The 21,045-nt window shown below is 30.5% G+C and overlaps 2 protein-coding genes across 4 annotated transcripts in view; both read left to right on the top strand.

Moving 5' to 3' along the window:
* LOC107163023 (uncharacterized) overlaps positions 1 to 21,045 on the top strand; it is a 319,729-nt gene that overhangs the window by 68,559 nt on the left and 230,125 nt on the right. The window lies entirely within an intron of this gene.
* Positions 60 to 14,838, top strand: LOC107163111 (uncharacterized). Its single transcript, XM_015510362.2, has 2 exons — positions 60 to 988; positions 13,685 to 14,838. The coding sequence occupies exons 1-2, from the start codon at positions 289 to 291 to the stop codon at positions 14,302 to 14,304; spliced, it is 1,320 nt and encodes a 439-aa protein (XP_015365848.1). The 5' UTR covers positions 60 to 288; the 3' UTR covers positions 14,305 to 14,838.

The raw sequence follows: 21,045 nt of genomic DNA, 5'->3' as shown, positions 1-21,045 counted from the left end.
CGCTTACCGGTTTTTTAATACCTACATACCCGAAACAACGTTATGCCTACGCGTTACTGCTTGGCCGCCTACAGTGCGTCACCTGGTAACCGTCACATCGGTCGGTACACGTGCGCGCGTGCAGGTGTCATCGTCGGCAGCGCAGCGTAATTACATTACATTCGGTACGATAAAACGGCGCGCGGTAAATCGTCTCGCTTGACCGGCCCATCGGCACGGCGATCAATACGTCGTCTATAGCGCTGCGGAGACCGCCTGTCCCGTCGGTTTCCCCGGCTTGGCGCGACGATGGGAGATCGTTGCGGCTCCGACGGCGATGACGCGTTGTGGTCGTCCCGCATGGAATACCTGAACACGATCGTGTTCCCGCAAGCCGTGGCCGACGGGTCGTTCGGGCCGGGCGCCGAGCGCGCGTCGTTCCGCCCGGACGACCGTGATGGCACGGCGGCCGCGACCGGCGAACAGTTCGCGTCCGACATCGTTTTCGGTGCGGTCGCGCTGAACGGGTCCGAGTGGCCGGCGAGTCACGTGCCGGTCGTGGTCAAGTTCAAGAACGCGGATGCCCGCATGTCGGCCATGATGAACATGCACCAGAAGTTCTACAACGAGTGTGTGTTCTACGCCCGCTTGCTACCCGAGCTGGCCGCGAACGCCGCCGATCCTGCCGCCGCGTTCGCGCTGTTCCCGCGGTTCCTGTACTCGAACGCGACGTCGGACGGCGGCACGGACGGCGCACAGCAACAGGTGATCGTCCTGGCCAGCCTGGCGCCCGCCGGTTATCGCGCGGCCGACCAACGGGTGTTCCTGGACGTCGAACACGTACTGCTGGCGCTCCGCAAACTAGGCGCCTTGCACGGGCTGTCGTACAACGCCAAGGCGGCGGACAGCCGTCGCGCGGGGCCGTCGTTCGCCGACCTCTGTTCCGCATCACTGGTAGAGACTCAATGGTTCGACGGGCACTGGTTCAAGAGTCCGCGTTTCTTGTCAGGTTGGTAAATTGAACCTCGATAACTCGAAATGTATCGTATCAATAATATGTCGAATAAATAAATTCCCTTCCAAATAACGATAACACTTGATTTTAAAATAATCTTTTCAACTCGACAATAATTTGAAAAGATTTCAACATCTCGAATTTTCTTATCCAAATAATTTAGTACTAAACACCGGTTTTGAGGGGGCTGGCTAATTTTTGGCACAAAAAAAATATGAATACTCAATGTATTTAAAATGTTTAAAAAGAAAATTTTAAATGCTTAAATATGAATCCTTTATTCGGTTTTTAATATTTTTATTTTTAAATGACGACGGACTTCCTACGACTACTTACGTGGCCATGTTAGATTATCACATTGATCTATAGCAGGTTACATCACACACACACACACACACACACACACACACACACACACACACACACACACACATGCGCGCGCGCCTGTTAAACTATTGTATAATATATTGGTTTCTGACATAAGTAATAAACTTTTGTTCATTTTTCAGCAGAAACAAACATAAAATTTTGGCAAGTGTTAGTTCGGTGTATAAACCTAAATATTTACACTTTTTGAGTAGGTACGTACCTACGCATTTAACTGTGTACGTGTATAATATTGTAAATGTGAAAAAAAAATAAAATTACCTACTGGGAATAGGTGAACTTTTTAGTAGGCATTGAACTGTTATCACGATCATCCGAGTTATCAACACAACGATGTGTACTTTATGTTTCACATTTTTTTTTATCAATTTATTTCCCTATCATATAGTTTAAGCAATTGTGACGATGTTTAATAATACGTTTCATGTATCTTTGAAAAAGAAAACTTAAATAATATGCATCAAAAACTTTAAAATTTAACGACTAAAATGTTTTCTTTGAAAACAATTGCATTAAGCTCTGGAAATTGTGTTGACTGTAGAGTCTTAGAACTATTAAATTGTTCGCTCTTTAAAATGCACAATATTATTGCATTATATTCAATATTCATCCATTGCGATAGACATTTTCAGGGGAACGTGTATATTGTTATCATAATGAATTTATTAATAAATATACAGGGTGATTTTTTTATCATGAACCACTCATTATTTCGAAAAGTATCAATGTTTTTGAAAATATTTTTTTACAAAGTTTCATGTTGTTAAAAAAACAAGTAGTAGTAGTCTATGAGTTATAAGTATTTAAAGTTTAGATTGGCGGAATATTGGCGGGATTACCCCGCAAAATGTTTGTCCACTACTCCGCTTGTCAAAACTTAAAATACTTATAACTCATAAACTACTCGTCCAAAATTCGATTTTTACGTATCAAAATACTTAGAAAAATATTCTGCTTTGGAATATGAAATTAAAACTCTAGGTTGTCATTCAAAAAAGTAAAAAATTTAAAAAATTATAAGGATAAAAAATATTAAAAATCATAATTTTTTAATAAAAACGTTGTTTTTTTAACAACATGAAACTTTGTAAAAAAATATTTTCAAAAACATTGATACTTTTTGAAATAATGAATGGTTCATGATAAAAAAAATCACCCTGTATATATATATTAATATCATATAATAGCTTAAAATAGACGTATTATAAATTCATAAACATTTTATATTATGATATATGTATGCGTGCATTAGTAATTCTAGAAGCTTTTATCATCTGAATATTGAATAAATGTTAGTTTTACTCAATGTATACCATCATATAGAGTAAACATAGGAAGTTTACAAATGAATGTGAATTTAAATGCATAGTAAATTTGAAAAATTCATAATAGTTAAAGAGCGAGTTTATGCGCATAACAATTAATTATACGTTATTAGATAATAATAATTTATAAATATTTACTATTTGGTTTGTAAAAGTTTGACGATAATTAAGTGCTATTTTTACCAAGTAGACAATACATAGTAAATGTGTGCAGTTATAAAAGATAAAACTATTAGATTTTTATCATTTAAATTATTATGATCATGATGATTAATAACTATTGGTAAGAAAAACTATGAAAAAAAATATAAGCTAAAAATTTGAATTAAAGGAAATTTATATGAAAAATGTAAGAATATTTTTAGTAAATTTAATTCTAATTTCACTTCTGAAAAATTGTATTTAATTTACTTGAACATATTTGCTATAAAAAATATACTGGTATAAATGGCAGTACATTTGTTCACTGATTATTATTTTTAGTATTTATTGCAATTCCTATATATTTTACATTTTCTAAAATATATGTACGAACAATTTAAGAGAGTTATTAATATGAGTTAACAACGAATTGTGCTTGTATTCTTTAAACTATTATTATATGTAATGCGATGCATCTTTATATTGAATTCCAAACGTGAAAATTTAATTATTGACTTTTCAAGCAAAGTTAAATAAAGCCTATTAAAAATATACCTAATCACTTATTAGTCATTACTCATTACTCATTATATGTACCTACGTTGTTTTTTTATTATTTGTAAGAAAATATAAGTGCAATATATATTTTATACAAGCAATTGCAGTTTATTATTTGCAAACAATCTGGCAAGAATGAAACGGTGGCGCCAACGTACATAATAAAAGTCTTACCCAGAGGTTTCCCATGTTTTCCAGCGAACCGTCAAACAACTATGCACAGAGTCAATATGTTTGGACGGGAAACCGCACAATTATGCGGTAGACGAACGTTAGAGGGCAGAGGGCACACCGCGAAGGATGGAGAATCTTTGTATTTCTCCATTGGAGTTTGAATCCTGGTGGTTTGTCGTAAATTCACGTGGTTAGTGGCGTCGGTTAGTCTTAGTATAGCCTCGTGGCAGGCGTTATCGACGTTGATGATGGGATAGGAAAGGTATTATAAGGTCCTTAGCCGTGAAAACGGCTCTTTTTATGGCGAATCGTTAAACGTCGATGGTTCGTTCAGACGAAATCCCTCGTGTTGGCTGCTGTAGTTAATCTTCCACATTAGTTCATCGTTGACGGTTAGGGTCGATGTTTTAAGTCCATACTCGTGAAAACGGCTATCTTATGGAGATATGGTCGTGCGTCATCGGCTAGCTTGAATGTGATGGCCGCTGAATAGATGTATGGTATTCGTTGTTGGTGTAGCAATCAGTTCGTACCTAAACCTAAATAACGAGCTCAATACTAAATATTATTTTAGAGACCACTTGTTTTGACAATTCGAGTGTTGATAGAGTGAAAGTTTATTTTCCAGTGAAATTCACAATAATAAAAGTGAATTACCACGTAAAATAGTTGCAACTATATAAAAAAAAAAAATAGTTGGTAAGTCAATCGTTATCGATATTTGAAAATTGCATCGTTTACTATACGTTGTTGTATTTATTTTGGAATATAGTAGTTATACTGTAATTTTGATAATTCCCATCCAATCGTATGGGATATCGATGGTAAGTATATAGTGTCCCATCTCAAATAAGGTAACATTATTTATAAATATGTTAAACGAAATAAAAAAAAACTATATATAGTTGTATTAGTTGTATTAGGTAGGTACCAGTTATTTTATACAAACCTAAAGATAAACATAAGTAATGAGGGTAAAATATCGTTTTATTTTACTTTTTGAAACTTTAAATTGTAGTACTAAAAGGAGTTTTAAAAAAGTAAATTAAACTATAAAAAATCTCCTAAATAAACTAAATGACTTGCTACTGAAGACAGAAAGGAGTTAAAGTAAAAGATATCGTCCAATGAAAAACCATACATATTCTTATTTTAAATATAAAACTATAGTATATAAATAATAAGTCACAAATTCATTCAAAACAATTTAAAACGTGTATAAGAACGAACTGCAATGTACGTTGCATATGAAATATAAATTAAATATCTGTTCTTATTCTATAAATATATATTCTTAAAAAGTTAAATAATTTTAACTATTGTAATTTTCATAACATATCAATTCCAAATTGTCGAACATTTGTTATTTTTAAGTTATAATTGTATGCAATGTTGAAAATTAATTTTTGGCCATTGGCGTTGACTGTTCTACATATTATTAAAGTTAGTAATTACAATTAATTAGAGTAAACAATACAATAATATGGTGAATACCTACAGAAATTCTGTACATCATAATAAAGAGGAACACATGGGGTATCAGATATGAACGTGATATTTTGTTAATTAAATTTCAAGTAGGGTCTCCAAATCAAGCATTGCCTTTTACCTATGTTAATGAGTAATGATATTCTATTCTTTTTGTCTACGGGATTCAGACTGTTAAGAAACTCTATTGTGGTTCAGGACTTTGGGTATTATATGTACCTAATAGATAAAATTTAACTAAAATTATATTACTTATAACTTCCATGAAAAAATCAAATTTTAAATAAACGTTAAAAGCTCTTAACCCCCAAAACTAAAATGTAAACATAACTAAATAAAAAAGTAAAAATATGTGATGCAACGAATTTATAAGTATAAAATTAAAAATTAAAAATATTATGAGTGCTATAAACTAAGAATATATTCTATTGAAATCCATCGTTGTTTACCATTATGTTGTGATTCATAATTTTTTTTTTATCTATCACACTAAACAAGATCTAAATTTATGCAATGCAAAATAGAGACAATGAGAAAAATGTTCCGATATTTCATGTAGCATCAGATAATTTTTCGATTTTATATTTCAACAAAATAAGGGTAAGATGTTGTTTTCGTGAAGAATGATGATCATTTATTCTAACTCGCTCGTATCATACTATAGATATAAATAAAACAGTCTTAAAAGTCAAATGATAATGAATAAATTTTAAGATTGTATTGGTTGGATTCCCTCGATGGTTCAAATTAAAAACTCGTTTTTATGAGAAAAAAAAATTCTGAAGATTGATTACTGAGACCCTAATCGAATGTGTCAATCGTGTTGTCACCGTAATAGTCTTTATTGATTGATGAAGATTAACCAGGTTACTACTATTTAGTATCTAGTAAATATCAGCCACACAGTGGCATGGCGAAGGTATTATTTTAGAGCAACTACCCCTTCAAATTTGTTTGTGGATGGGGAACCCTTGCCAAAAAATAGAAATATACTACTTATAAAATGTATGTTACTTAATATGTAATACACATTCTATAATCTACAGCATAAAATCTGTTAATAACATTAGTATGTTAAAGCAGACGGTTGTTGTATGTCGGGTCATTGCATTACTATTAGGAAAACACAGGAAAAAATAAACATGTTGGTTAATTCTATAAATTTAGTATTTCTTACTGTAGTGGAAATTTTGCTATGATAAACAAGTGTGGCAGGTGCTTGGGTGGGCACCTTGTATATATTTTTATTTTTTATCAAAAATTAGTTCAACACGCCACTGTATCAACACGTATATACCATTATTTCGTGTATCTATCTTAAAGTCTTAAATTATAGATTTTACTAAATTTGATAAACAAAAATTATTAGGTACTTTAAAATTTACAATATAGTATTGAATGAATATATTGATTTCCTGCATGCAAGTACAATTTAAACAGCAATTTCCGTCAAAGTCATATCACTAAATCACAGATTTTTAAAGCTCGACATACTTTTTTACCCATAGGATTACTAAAATTGAATTGTTAAAAAAGAGATTTATAAAATTAGCTATTATTCAATATATCAAAAATTATGATTGTAAAATCAATTGCACCGTGATATTTTTAATTTATATTTTATAATATTATGATATAAGTATTTCAATTTTAACAGTTTTGCACAAGAAAATTAAATACTTAAAATATAAAAGAAAATAGTAACAACGATAAAAATAAAGTATTTTTGGTTTCTATACCACTAAACTCTTCAAAAACTGATCAAGAGGCATCAACCGATAATGATATTGTTAACAAAGAAGTATACACGTTTTTTAATATTGTGCACAAACAAAACATTTAAAATGCTTGTTTACTGGCTCTTGTCTTATAATTTAATTCTGCAACCGTATTAGAAGTATTAGTTTAATAAAAACAGTGGCATGATGGAGATGAACTAACTCTATACTTGGATAAAGTCAAGATTTGTAAAATGAAAAAAGAAAGTTTTTGCTGCATGTCGATAGCCGATACACGTTATTTTTTTTCACATCCCCTTTTGCTATATTTTCGCTTAACGTTTAGAGTTTCAGAATTTATGAGGGTTAACTGTGCGTTATTATCACCGTTCACACTGTCGACGTTTCCCTTTCATTTTTAGCACCTACACAAACTTCTCACAATATGCAGGAGGCGTGTGTACATATATAGGGACGAAATAATAATATAGTTCTGCAAAAAAAAAAAAAATAAAGTTTAATCGTTCCTATTTTGCCCCTCTAAACTGTACAATGGAATCGAAATAAGAAAGTGATTGAGAAAACCATTTAACTGGTAAAATGATTCCGAAAATTACTTTTTATGGGACAGTTAGTATAAGGTCATTTTAGGAAGAAACAATTTAAATAATAATATTTTTTGTTTATTACGATGTATAAATAGAAATAATAAAGTGTGAGGATTACGATCTGCGTAGCACTGTTTGTGTTATCACAACTATTCAATACATCATTGACGTATTTTTATACAACAAATACTTATTCGTTGATAAAAAACCTATACTAATTTTTTTTCTCTCATTTTTCGAACCACAAAACCGCTTAAATAATATTTACTTTATCTTTTTAAAATAATATGATTGGTGATTCCAATAAAAATGTATTCAAACGTTTACTTAGTCATTTGATTCAAGTTTAATGTTTCAAATATTTTATTTACAATCATTACTTTCTTAGATCTAAAAGTTAGGTTATGTATTTAATTGAAATTACATGGTCTATAGAAGATATTTTTCAAATCGACAAGATAATTCCGAATCCAATTATTTAATATTTAATGAAAGTTTGTCGACAACATTTTTTTAAAGACGTGTAAATATTGATAATTAGGATGGTACATAGAATTCGTGGTTTAAGGTAACATAATATCACTGCAGTAAAAACACTTGGCAAATAATATTTAATCAAAATGTATACTTGCTTATTTATATTTCATATTAATAATTTTAATATTATGTACCTTAAATGTTTATTATAAGAAAATATTGTGTGTTCTAAATCATTTTGTATTTAATAGGGCACTGAGTAAATTTTAAAATATAGAAAAAAAAATTAAAAATTAAATCATCACATTTATTTTACGCCATTCGTGAAAATGATTATTACATATATTTAATTGATTTAACTTAATGAAAGTCGAATAAATTAATTTTTTTGTTTCAGTATAATATTTATATAAAAATAGATTTGTTCTGATAAAGCAGTATATTTTAAAAATGTTACGAATAATGATATTATAGTTGTATTACTTTTTTTAAATAAATAAACAATTATGAGCGTTTGTATTCAATTAAACGGTTTGGAAAACGATTTTTTAAACAAAAATGAGTTGAAATGATATTCATATAAGGGAAATGGAAAATTAAACAAAAATAATGTGATGAATTATCTAGATGAGAAGTTAGGTTAACTAAGTTAAGTTAGGTTTTTTAGAGATGTTAGGCAAGTATGTTCACATACAGAAGCTTAACGTCAAGTTACCTTTAAATCAAATAGAATCTTGGATTATAAAGTGGAAATAAGTACCTAATACAACAAAACATAAATTACTATGTATTATAGTTTTTTTTTTTTGAATTTAAGAAAAATTAAACAGAAAACTCAATACTGAACCACAAATTCCTAAATTTCTGTTCCACCTATATTGCCGAAAAGCTATTAAATTAATTGTTAAAAACATTTTAATTTAGCTAATATAATTTGATGAAATTTTTTCTTCCTATATCTACATATTATATAATTTTTTTATACATATTATTAATAATATGCAATGATTCACAAACAAACAAAACTTATAATTATAACAATAATTGTATTTATTGTTAAATAATTTAATTAAATAAAAATTAATAATAGATTCCGAGTGTTATTTTTGTATTAAAATACTTTTCATGAAGAAAAAGATCTCAGGTCTCTAACTTTTAGAGAGGAATCAGACAGAAGTTAGATCTAGTTTTTACTTTGACAAATTAGCAGAAAACATTTCGTAGAATTATATTATATGATATTCGATAAAAACTAAGAAAAAACTTAAGAACGGGAACATTTACGCAAAACTGGTTTTCATCAAAATCAACTTAAAATAATATTTATTGTGATTTGAATTGATCCCATATTATATTAATTGTATAAGTATTTTTCTAGACCTAGAAGTAATATTTTAATTTCAATTTCACTTATTTATGATACACTTTTTACACATTTGTTAGTGAGTATAATAACTTGAAATGTAATGGACTCAAAGTGCTTTGTAAATTATTCTTATAAAAATTAAAGTATATTATTAAAAATATATCTGTCATATTGTTTTTTTTTCGTGTTAGAAACATTGAAAAAATTTGTTGAAATTACGAAAATTCATTTTTGACAAATATTTTGGTTAGATATATATATATAACATTTCAACTTTTAGACCTAAATAGTTAGAAGAAACTTATAGTTGTAAAATATGCATATCGATATCAAGAAGAGATTTAGTAAAAAATTTGTATGGGAAGTTAAGACAAATGAATTTAAAACACGGCTCATAAATTTACTTTTAAGATGTGATGTTAAAAGCGTTTAGAAAAAATAGGTGGATAGATAAATAAACAAACGTAATAATTGTAAATAAAAACATATATTTGTGTATGCGATTAAAAAAAGCGTTGGGATCATACCAAACTTGCTTTGAGATACCAACGAAAGTTACATGACATCGTTATAGAAGAAATTACATAACAGAGGATTGGAATATAAACTAGCCTACGAGTTAAAAAAAAAAAGGTTGAAAATTTAATTTAATATAAGGTTTCTATAGCAGGTTTTTCGTACCAGAATTTAAAAAAAAATGCATAGATCGATATATTTTTTTATGAGGGTTTGAATTTAAAACTTAAGATTATAAATTATTTTATAGATTTGTGAGCAGATGGCTTCTACTCAGAATTGAATTTGATCTTATAAATATCATTGAATTAAGATTTAATATATATCTATTAAAATAGCCAATTAAATGATTACGAGGTACAATCGACACTTACAAAACAGCAGAGCGACTTTCCAAGTTTTTATTTTTTATTTTTTTACTTCATAATATAATTAAATCAAATTTTAGAATTTGTATTTTTACTCCTATCCAATTTGATTGGACGTATACATTTATCCATATGACAAATTACTAGAAATCTAAAACTGTTCAATAAATATCAAATAAGTAGTTTAATTTTTCAAAAATAGACATGAAGTACTTCAAAATATTATAAGGATAATGTTGTTTTTTTTTTTTTATAAACATCGTATTTCGTCACACATGCAATTGATATTGTATCGTTGTGTCGAAACATAATTTATGATATTGGTACATTATGTACCGCAATAAATATTCAAGTTAAACTTGTAATTTTTTTTTCATCATTTAACACTCATTGTTGAAAAAGCGGGTAAGTCGTGGATATCACTTTGCTGTACAGTAGGTTACTATAGTAGCCAGTAGGTTACTGTAATGGATGGAATTAAATTTGAATCCAATAATATTATATCACTGTATACGAAAAACGATTCTGAGTGGAACGGTTTATCTATCTAGGAAATATTAAAGATTATTAGAAAATTTCAAATCTTAGATTTAAAGAGAAAAAAGTAGCTCAAATGTTTTGAAAATTTTACCATGTCTAAGTAAGGCTAATATAAGTAAACAACCCAAATTTAAAGTTTTTACGAATGTTTTTAACCAAATTACAATAAAAAACTCCCAAAATTAAAATATTTATAAATACCTAGCTGAAAAATGGCTAAAATGTTCCGAATTTTAAATCGTAAGAAACAAAATCTAAAATAGACAAAAAAGATCTCTTATCATTTTTTATTTGAAGCAATATTTCTGGTAGAAAATGTCGTCCGTAATTATTTAATATTGTAAAATCGTGACATACCTAGTACATTTTTTCTCTTTTAACCGCTTTTATTCCGAGTGTCGTTTTTAAAATTGAAAAATGACCTCTCTAATACCAGCTCAAGAACATTAACTTTCAGAAAAGATGCTATATTTGATACTTTTGAGCAAGTTTAGAGCGAGAAAAAGTATTTATAGAATAAAAAAGAAATAAACATCATTGTACAACCAATACATTCCTCGCTCTGCTCAGAATCTAAAATCTTGAATGTAACACGAAACATACTCATATCATAATATATTCATAATATGTCTATGTTGTTACATATCTATTGACATTATTTTTTCACCCATGAGTTATTTTTTGTTAAAACCATGCTTAAGTATGTTGATTTTTAAATGGCCAATTAAACGTTTAATTTCATGCTTATATGAAGAAAAATAATTTTTTTTTTAAATTGAAATTTAGTTATACATTACAATTACTTATTTATTAACTAGTTGAATCCGTACACTTCGTAGTCCATTAAAAAACTTACCTCTTATATGCTCTAACTGTGTGTTAAAATTGTTTCTGCATGTGATTATGCTAGCAGTATTTTTTCATACACATAGATAAATAACAGTTAAAATATATCAAATAATAATCTGACAACGGTATTCAATTTAGTTTATCATTATATAATTTTATTTGTTTTATCGAGATAAGTCTGAAAATTTAAATATTAAATTTAATGATATTTAGGTCCATCACTTTTTAACTTAGTCTATCTTCTGCCCATAGGTCTAATATGTATCTCTCTGTACCAAATTTCGTCGCAATCGGTCCAGCTGTTTAGGAATGCATAAAAGACAAACAGACACATAGACAGACAGACAGAAATACATTTGTATATATATATATATATATATATAGACTAGGAATAGAATTAAATCGTTAAATTATATTATATTCTTGTGTATAGGCCATAAATAAACTATAAATGTTGTAAATTAAACAATATTCTATTTGACTCAAATTCCTCATAATACAGAACAATTTTTACCAACAATAATATTATGTAGGTGATTATCATTATAAAATAGGTTTGATATTTACTGTCTGTGCATTATGCACATTTCCAATAACATATGAGTGATCTACCTATATTTTGCGGTTCCATTAATAATTCGCATGCATGAATATTATTGTCTCGGAACAAGAAAACATATATTATTTTGCATGAAATTTTTTTTCTATCTTCTGACGGAATACTAACTAAACGAGGTATACATTATTTTAATACGCCTAAAGTTAAAGTTATGTTATGAGATTCCATGCTCCTTAAAAAAACTAATTCTATCTAGAACGCCTCGTAAACTTTGTAACCCTAATATAAATTTAATGGTCTAGAGAAATCTTTCTCCTTACTCCCTCAGAAAATCTCTCTAGTCGTAACACAAAATAAATAGAGATTTTTTAAGACGATTCAGGTCATAGTTATATTATATAACGAATTTCAAAAACTCGCTTACATTGAAACCAAAATATGTAAATGCAATTGAAGCCATATTTAAGTAAGAGTCCAAATATTCTTAAGTACCCAATCGAAATACTTGGAAGATCATTGCTACATTTAAAAATATATTTTCTACAGATCTTGATATATTGGTTAAGTTCAACTAAATAATAACAGGATTAACATTATATAAGTATAAAAACAAGAAGTAGTAAACCTTAAACAGTAAAAAGTTACCTAAAAGCTTAAAACATCTCTTAATATTACTTGCATATAACAGCCAGATCTACTTAAATGAAAAAACTGTGATATATTATTAAGAATAACGTTGATAATGATATAATTTTGAAACTCGACGAATTTAATATTGCTACACTGTTGTATTCCATAATATGATTGTTAATTTTAGTTTATTAATTACGTTGCGACGCTATTGGTTAACTGAATAAAAAGGAAAATTCCATATTAAATATATTATTTTCAGATAATCAAATTATTATATCAATTCCGTCGGTTGAAAAAAAATGTATTAATTGTAAGAATTTGGGGTAACATTTGACTAAAAATTAACATCTATAATGTCGTCACACTTTTTAAAGCTATACTTATAATATAGCTACAATTTATGCGACTGCAGTTTATACTTGTATACAAAAAAAGGTACAGATGCTCGATTAAATCTTATATTATCTAAACACTATTTTTTAAAATTTTTCAATAAATCAGGTTATTGGTCGATATTAAAATATGAATTGATCCCCACGATTTTTGTCATAATATGATTTTTTCCACGGCTTCATATACATCTCATACACAGTTGGTCCAACCAACAATAGTAAAATTAATAGCACCTAAATAATAATTTGCGTTAACGACCCCTGATTTATGTTATCGAAGTGTTCCACTCGTGACAAGTTGAATTAAATACATCGCAACACACAGACACCGACACACACACTCACACATACAGACACAATCGGATAATGGCTGTTGAAACCATTGAAAACCTACAATAACGTGTCATGGTCCGCGATCGGAATTCGAACGAGGACAAAATGTCACTTTGGGCTACGATCGGATGATACCCAAATTTAACTTCCGGAATGCCATCATATGGAAGTAGGTCGTCCGTCCGTCGTTTCTCTTATAAGCAGCATGCAGTGAACGAATTTAATAATATTATTTATGTTTGGCGCGCTTGACCACAGGTATCGGTAACCGGGGCGTGAACGCGTTGCGCGACTCTGACACGGATGGAAAGTACGCGACATCATTGGCTGAGGTGCAGGCCACGCTGAGTGGTGAGAGCTTGACGATGGCTGCAATATTGCGGCCGGCCGAGCCGCTGGCCGTGCTGTGCCACGGCGATTTTTGCCGCAACAACCTGCTGTACCGGTACGACGCGGCCACCGGGCGGCCAGTGGACGTTGTCGTGCTGGACCCGGCGCAGGCGCGGTACGCGTCCCCGGCCATCGACCTGTCGTTTTTCCTGTACATGAACACGTCGGACGCCGATCGGGTCGCCAACTGGGACCGGTACGTGGCCGCCTATCTGGACGGCGTTGCGGACGTGACGCCTGCCGGCCGGACCGCGCCCTTGACGGCCGCCGACGTGCACGCCGAGATGCGCGCGTACGGCCTGTACGGTTACGCGCACTGTTCGTTCTTCCTGCCGGCCATGGTGAACGCCGAGCCACCCGACGTGCAACGGCTGACCAAGTGCACAGCCGACGAGCGCATCGACCTCATCAACGAGTCCGGCGGACAGGAGGCCGACAGGCTGCTCGCGTCAATCGTCCGACACATGGCTGACCGTGGATACGTCTGACCACCTTATGTCGACCAGACGACGACCACGACTACACGAGTGCAGCTCAGCAAATTTTCGTGAAAACCGTGTAGGCCGCGTGAACCATTCACTCTGACTGTGGTCGCGGTTGACGAACCGGATTTATGTACAGATGACAAATAACTTTTCAATGTCATTTTTTTTTCTTCATATATATCACAATATATTTAATTCATCTAATAAATGAATCTTTCACTTTGCGTTCCATCAAACAAAATCAAGTATGATCATCACAATCACCACTTATGCATATAGAATGCTCTGCCAGTTAAACTGTTTATTTTTATTTGGCTATCTCGTTACTTTTGCTCAAACTTGATTTTATGTTTTTTGTTTTGGATTTTAATTTCTACTTACAATTATAGAATTAATCTATTTGGTGTGAGTATTGAACTGTGAACTTTATTAAATGAGTTACATGTATTGCGTCAAATAAATAAATTACAATAGCAATATTTTTCGTGTAAATTACAGAAAAAAAAATATATTAAAAAGATACGACACAACAAAATATATCATTATTGTGTTCTTTATTACATGTCTACATATTATGTATTTAAAACTGTGTGTACCAAGACCCTTAAAAATCTGGATAGTATATTCTTAATAATTCATAAAAATTTAGATACCTTTAATAAATTATTTAAACATTCATTATTTTTAATGTTTTTTGAACTTAAAAAATTGTATTTAAATTATTACATATTTGGATGATAGCTGCAATATAGAATACTAACACTGTGACACAGAAAATATTGTCTACCGTTTTATTTGTATTATGGTGCATCAAACCATACAAAAATTACTGTAACCTGATTGCTGAGTACCTATTTCATTTTCGTACGAAACGGTTTTCACAAACTATAATTAGGCGTGCGAAGGTCTACTACTACGGTATGTCGGTATACTTCCTCCAACGGGCGTCCAAACACACTGTTTCTTACCATTCCATATGATAATATTTAACATTCAGGTAATAAAATGTCGGAATAGCTGGTAACCCGTTGACCATTACATTTGCAAGTTGAATATTAAACATTAAACTCTACAAGACACGACTACTGCGCGGTAGTGGAAACCCAGGCGATTCTTACACCTTTTTAATGTTGATATGAGTACTTTGTACAATATTTAATGTATTATTATTATTATTATTATTTTAAAAGCGTACAACACTTATATGTGTTTGTTGCAATGTCATGACGTCTGTAAAAATCACATTATTGTTACCTAACACGGTAATATACAACGGTGCAGTTTTCTGTTTGTCTTTTGTGAGTTTTGTGTTCACAGTAGGTATTTTTTTAATGCAACAATGTATCCGGTCAAATGGAAAAACAATCCGTGATCTACTATTTCTGCAATCACCCTTCACCTTAATACCCCACCTAACACAACAATAACTATTTCAACTTTTCCTCATATTTATGGATAGAGATGATGACATTAATTAATACATTTTTTTTATCGTTTATTGTTTTGTGTTCGATTTTGTTGTAGTCGTCATTAACTTAACATCAAATTATATTATGTAATTTAGAAGACACTTCCGTGTTACCTATTATTTATTTTTATCATTTTCCTTATCTAGGTATCTCAGTTTTACGTATCATAGGTCCCGGATGTGCCTGTTCCACTTTAAACTTACCCTGATCACCATTAACTACGCGATGTGCATATTTTGAATTTTTTAAATATTTTTAATTATTATGACAACATAAAATAATTATTCTTAGTGTATAATTACTGTTATGTAAAACATTTTATAATAATAACTACCAAATCATAAATTCACAACATTATTAAAAATGTAAGCTTGCGACGGCACTGAACGTCCAAATGACATATTACTATAGGTACATTAAATTATCATTATCGAATACATTATTCATGCATAATACTAAATAGTAGCTCACAGAATTTCATTGTATTTAATAAACTTCTTGAAGAGCATAATACTTCTGTTGATAGGTTTGGTCCACCGTCCAGTAATTGACACGCAACGACTTGTTGAATACAGTGTTATAATATTATTTTTTATAAATATAGGTAATTACTACGTATCTTGCAGACTATAATCAACTAATTATTTATACTTTATCAAAAAAAAAAACGTACTTATCTAGCATACGCGAACATTAGATTACTTCATAGGTTATAATATCTGAGTATCAATATATATCTATGTAATGCGTTATGTATATTTGTTATTATTTTAGATACATTTATATTAATTATTTTCATCATTTTATGTTAAGTAGACAGCTTTAATAATGAAACTAGTTATTATTTTTAATATGGTTATTAGGAACTATGCTCATATTTAGGGCCAGAAAGAGGAAAATCATTTAAAAAATAAATTTCAACTTCATCAGGTAAGATAATTATAAAGCACATAATTGTGATATACCATAGAATATATTATATTATGTATATTTGTCTAATTATTTATACGATCACATTTTTAAAGAATTATAATAACAAATATTATTATAAAATCGATCTAAACCTACAAATCTACCTAACTTGTTGGTCATTAACTTAGAAAAATGATCCATAGTACTATACAAAGTTATTTAACTAAAAAACTATTTATTCAAATTTTGATGTCAAAAAAATATACTCTGTTAAATAATTAAAAGTTAAAAGAGAGAGGAGTCCTATTTAAAAATCAGAAGATTCTATTACCCACTGTATAATTATTAAGTAGTACAAAAAAATTTCAAGTATTCAAAAATATGATCTTTGGGTGTATGAGGATATTTTAAAATTTCAAAGATTGAAATTTGTTTATATTATTATTATGTTTAATTTTAACATGAAAATAGTATAAGCATGTTTAAACAAATTACCCTATATGTTATATGTTATATGTTATATACACAGGATGATTCACCAAGTATGTTCATCTTCCAATATATTTTTTAAATATGCTTTGTACTTTAAAAAAAAAAATTAATTTAAAGTTATTAAAGACATCGGAATACTTATATAAATAACTACAAAACACTTTTTACTATAACGGTAAAAACAAAAAAATAAAATAAAAACTACCTTTTTTATTGATTCATATTAAAGTACATTTGCTGGGAGACTTGTTCTCTCTGTCATTTTCGTATGTAATTTTTTTTATTAATTTTATCGCTTAAAATGATTGTTCTAACTGAAACAAATGACGCAATATAAACATTTTTAGAAAAAACCTTTTTTTTTACATTTAAAAAAAATTTTAGTTTTCTAAATCGTAACCTGAATTATATAGTAACAATTATGTTTTTCAATTGGAAATAAAGCTATACACATCACATGACTCCTTATGAGAAGTTAATTCTAAAGAGTTTTTTATTTATTTATTTTATCCAACCAAAGCACTAATGTGTTCCCAAAACAGCCTGTTTTTTTAATTTTAATAATGTACCTACAATCTACATGTAAATTAAAATTATGCAAAATAGTTGCGTATCAATATTACAACATTGGATGTAGGTATTCGTTTTAGTTCAACTAATTTTATTTGTTAACAAAAGACAGTTTATTGTGATATTATTATGGTATTTAATCCTATAAATAATTGTATTAATTGATTTGCTAAGTATCTATCTAAATGAAACTGACAATATCAATATATAATTAATGAAGCCATGATGTATTGAAAGCGCATTGTTAATATTATATTATAAAATATACCTATTAGCACCAATATGCGATACTTGTGACGTAACTATCTGACAATAGAACATATTGTAATCATCTTCTTCAGATATATCGAAGCTAGAAAGATACTCAGAAATCCACTCTCGCTCCACCAAACTCTCAAAGATGAGAACACAGCTGCAATATGTACATGTTTCCACAATATAAACCTAAGCTATTCACTGTAAATACTATATAAATATTTGCATTAAAATGTAATGTAATATAATATCTTGTGTCTAAATTTTAATTACACTTTGACTAAACTAATCTATCTAAACCTTTTCATATGATAGAAAAAAAAAAAAAAATGATTTATACTTAATCAAGTAGTATCAATAAATCTATAATATATCTAGTGATTTGTTTGTTTAACATTATTATCTAACCATTATCTCGTATCTGTATTCTGAAATTATATGTAATAAATTAAATTATTAAATTATTAATTATAATGTCTTAACTAGGTATTTAGTAACAATAAGTATGCGTGCAATGAATTATTTTAAGTAAGCAAAAAATATACTTAATACATATCACTATATTATATATATGCTGTACATTATTATTTAATTTAAAATAAGAATAAATAAACAATAAACATCCAAACTGTTTTCTACGTATAAATAAATATATCAAGGCCCAACTTTTAAATTGTTTCGTCAGATACGATATACTTATTTTAAACCAATAAACGCCTACTGTGTTTGCAATGGTCCGGTAAATGTATTGGTATTTCATAAACGTGTCTGGTGATTTTGCGCTGTTCTAAAAATACAAAATTTGAACGGTTTTCATCCGACCAACATGGTATTATCATGGACTTTGTTTTCCATCTACTTAGCATGCAGGACGGCGGTGAAAATAAGGCCTGCAGAGTGCACATCCCGATATTAGTTATCTTTATCCTCAATAAAACAAACAAATATAGGTAGCAGAAATACCTCGATTCAGACCATTTACCTGTAAAAATTACAATAGATGCGTCTGTATCATTTTCAATACCAACCCGCAAACTCATCACTGGGAAACCAAATTGGGAAAAATTCAAACAACATATTACTCAAAACCTAATTATTCCTAAAAACATTTTAAACATTTCCAACGCAGATAATGCAGTAAAACATCTTCGCGAAATCATCTGTCAAGCGGCCAATACATGCTCAGCAAAACCAAACACGGAAACCAATTATAGCCCTAATCAACTTCCCCATTCAATATTAAAATTAATCAAATCAAAACATCAAACGAGGAGACTCTGGCAACTACATAGACTACCACAAGATCGAGTAAAATTAAATTACCTAACAAAAAAGGTCAAAAACTCACTCGAAGAACACAGAATTAACTGTTATCAACAATATTTATCTACTATACACCCAGCAGACTCCAACTTATGGATTGCAACCAAAAGATTAATAAAACCGAATTCCAATGAAATCCCCCCCTTGAAAGCGGGAGATGCTTATCTAAATACAGAAGCCGATAAATGCGAATTGTTTGCTCATACTCTTGAAAATTCGTTTACATTAAACAGCTCACTAGATAACTCTACAAACTATCTAGTTCAACAAAAACTAAGCGAGCACGATATTCATCCCCAAAATATGCTGCCATACTCAAGCCCCAATGAAATCTTAGATATAATCAAAAAATTACCAAAAAGAAAAACACCCGGACACGATTTAATCACTAATACTATTCTAAAAAATCTACCCAGAAAAGCAATAACATACTTATCCATCTTATTCAATTCCCTAATAAAAATCGGGTACTTTCCTGCTGAATGGAAATTGGCTACAATAATATTGTTCAAAAAACCAGGTAAAGATAACTCAAACCCCATAAATTACAGACCTATAAGCCTTCTGTCCTCAGTATCAAAAATATTTGAAAAAATTATTCACTCAAGGCTTACCAGTTATTTAAATGCAATAAATGCTATTCCGCATTTCCAATTTGGATTTAAATCTCACCACTCCACTACCCAACAACTTTTACGACTAACGGAGCATATAAATGATGGATTTGAAAAAAAACTACACACAGGTGCTGCCTTCTTAGACGTAGCCCAAGCCTTTGATCGCGTATGGCATGACGGACTCTTATATAAATTAAAAACATTAAACACTCCCACTGCAATATATTATCTAATTAAATCCTACCTCTCTGATCGCTACTTCAAAGTTCAAATCAATGATACTACTTCGGAAACAAAACAAATCAACGCAGGTGTACCACAAGGTTCAAAAATTTCACCATTACTTTTTAATCTATACGTTTCGGACTTCCCTACAACGAATAATACTGAAGTAGCACTATACGCTGATGATAGTGCTATATACTCAAGCGCTAAGGACGTTGAAACATTAACACAAAATATTCAAGCCCACTTGGATGAAATCCAAAAATGGGGAGAAAAATGGAAAATTGCATTAAACCCTCAAAAGAGTACAGCGGTACTCTTCTCCAACCGGCGCCCCAAAACTCCTGAAAATTTGAAATTGAACGGTAATAGTATTCCTTGGTCACCAAATATCAAATACCTCGGTGTAATCTTGGACAGGAAATTAACCTGGAATCCTCATATCACCTCCAAATTACAACAAGGCTACCAAAGACTAAAAGTTCTATACCCGTTGATTAACCGTCAAACTGCATTAAGCTGGAGATGCTCTCTTATGCTATATAAGCAAATACTACGACCATTACTTCTTTACGCATCCCCTGTGTGGGGAAATTGTGCAAAAACCCACATACATAAAATACAAATCTTTCAATCAAAAGTTCTGAGAACCATTTCTAATGCCCCATGGTTTGTACGCAACGATGCACTTCATCAAGACTTCCAGCTACCCACAATAGTTGAGTTCATAAAAAAATCAGCAATCAACTTCTTCGGCCACATCAACTCTGCTCACAGTGCGAAATATTACAAACTAAGTGTCCCTCCTTCTGTACGCCGACTCAAGCGTGGACGTCCCCACGACTTGTTGCTATAACGCCTATAACCAATTTATTTAATTT

The sequence above is a fragment of the Diuraphis noxia genome, unplaced genomic scaffold (assembly GCF_037042655.1).
Source record: "Diuraphis noxia isolate RWA-SAM2 unplaced genomic scaffold, SU_Dnox_SAM2 contig0004, whole genome shotgun sequence".
Taxonomy (NCBI): Eukaryota; Metazoa; Arthropoda; class Insecta; order Hemiptera; family Aphididae; genus Diuraphis; species Diuraphis noxia.
Note: the sequence above shows the minus strand (reverse complement) of the source record. Positions and strands in the feature narration are given on the sequence as shown.

Coding starts and splice junctions, on each gene's coding strand:
- LOC107163111 (XM_015510362.2), top strand. CDS start 289: ATGGGAGATCGTTGCGGCTCCGACGGCGATGACGCGTTGTGGTCGTCC. Junction 989..13,684: donor GAGTCCGCGTTTCTTGTCAG/GTTGGTAAATTG, acceptor GCTTGACCACAG/GTATCGGTAACCGGGGCGTG.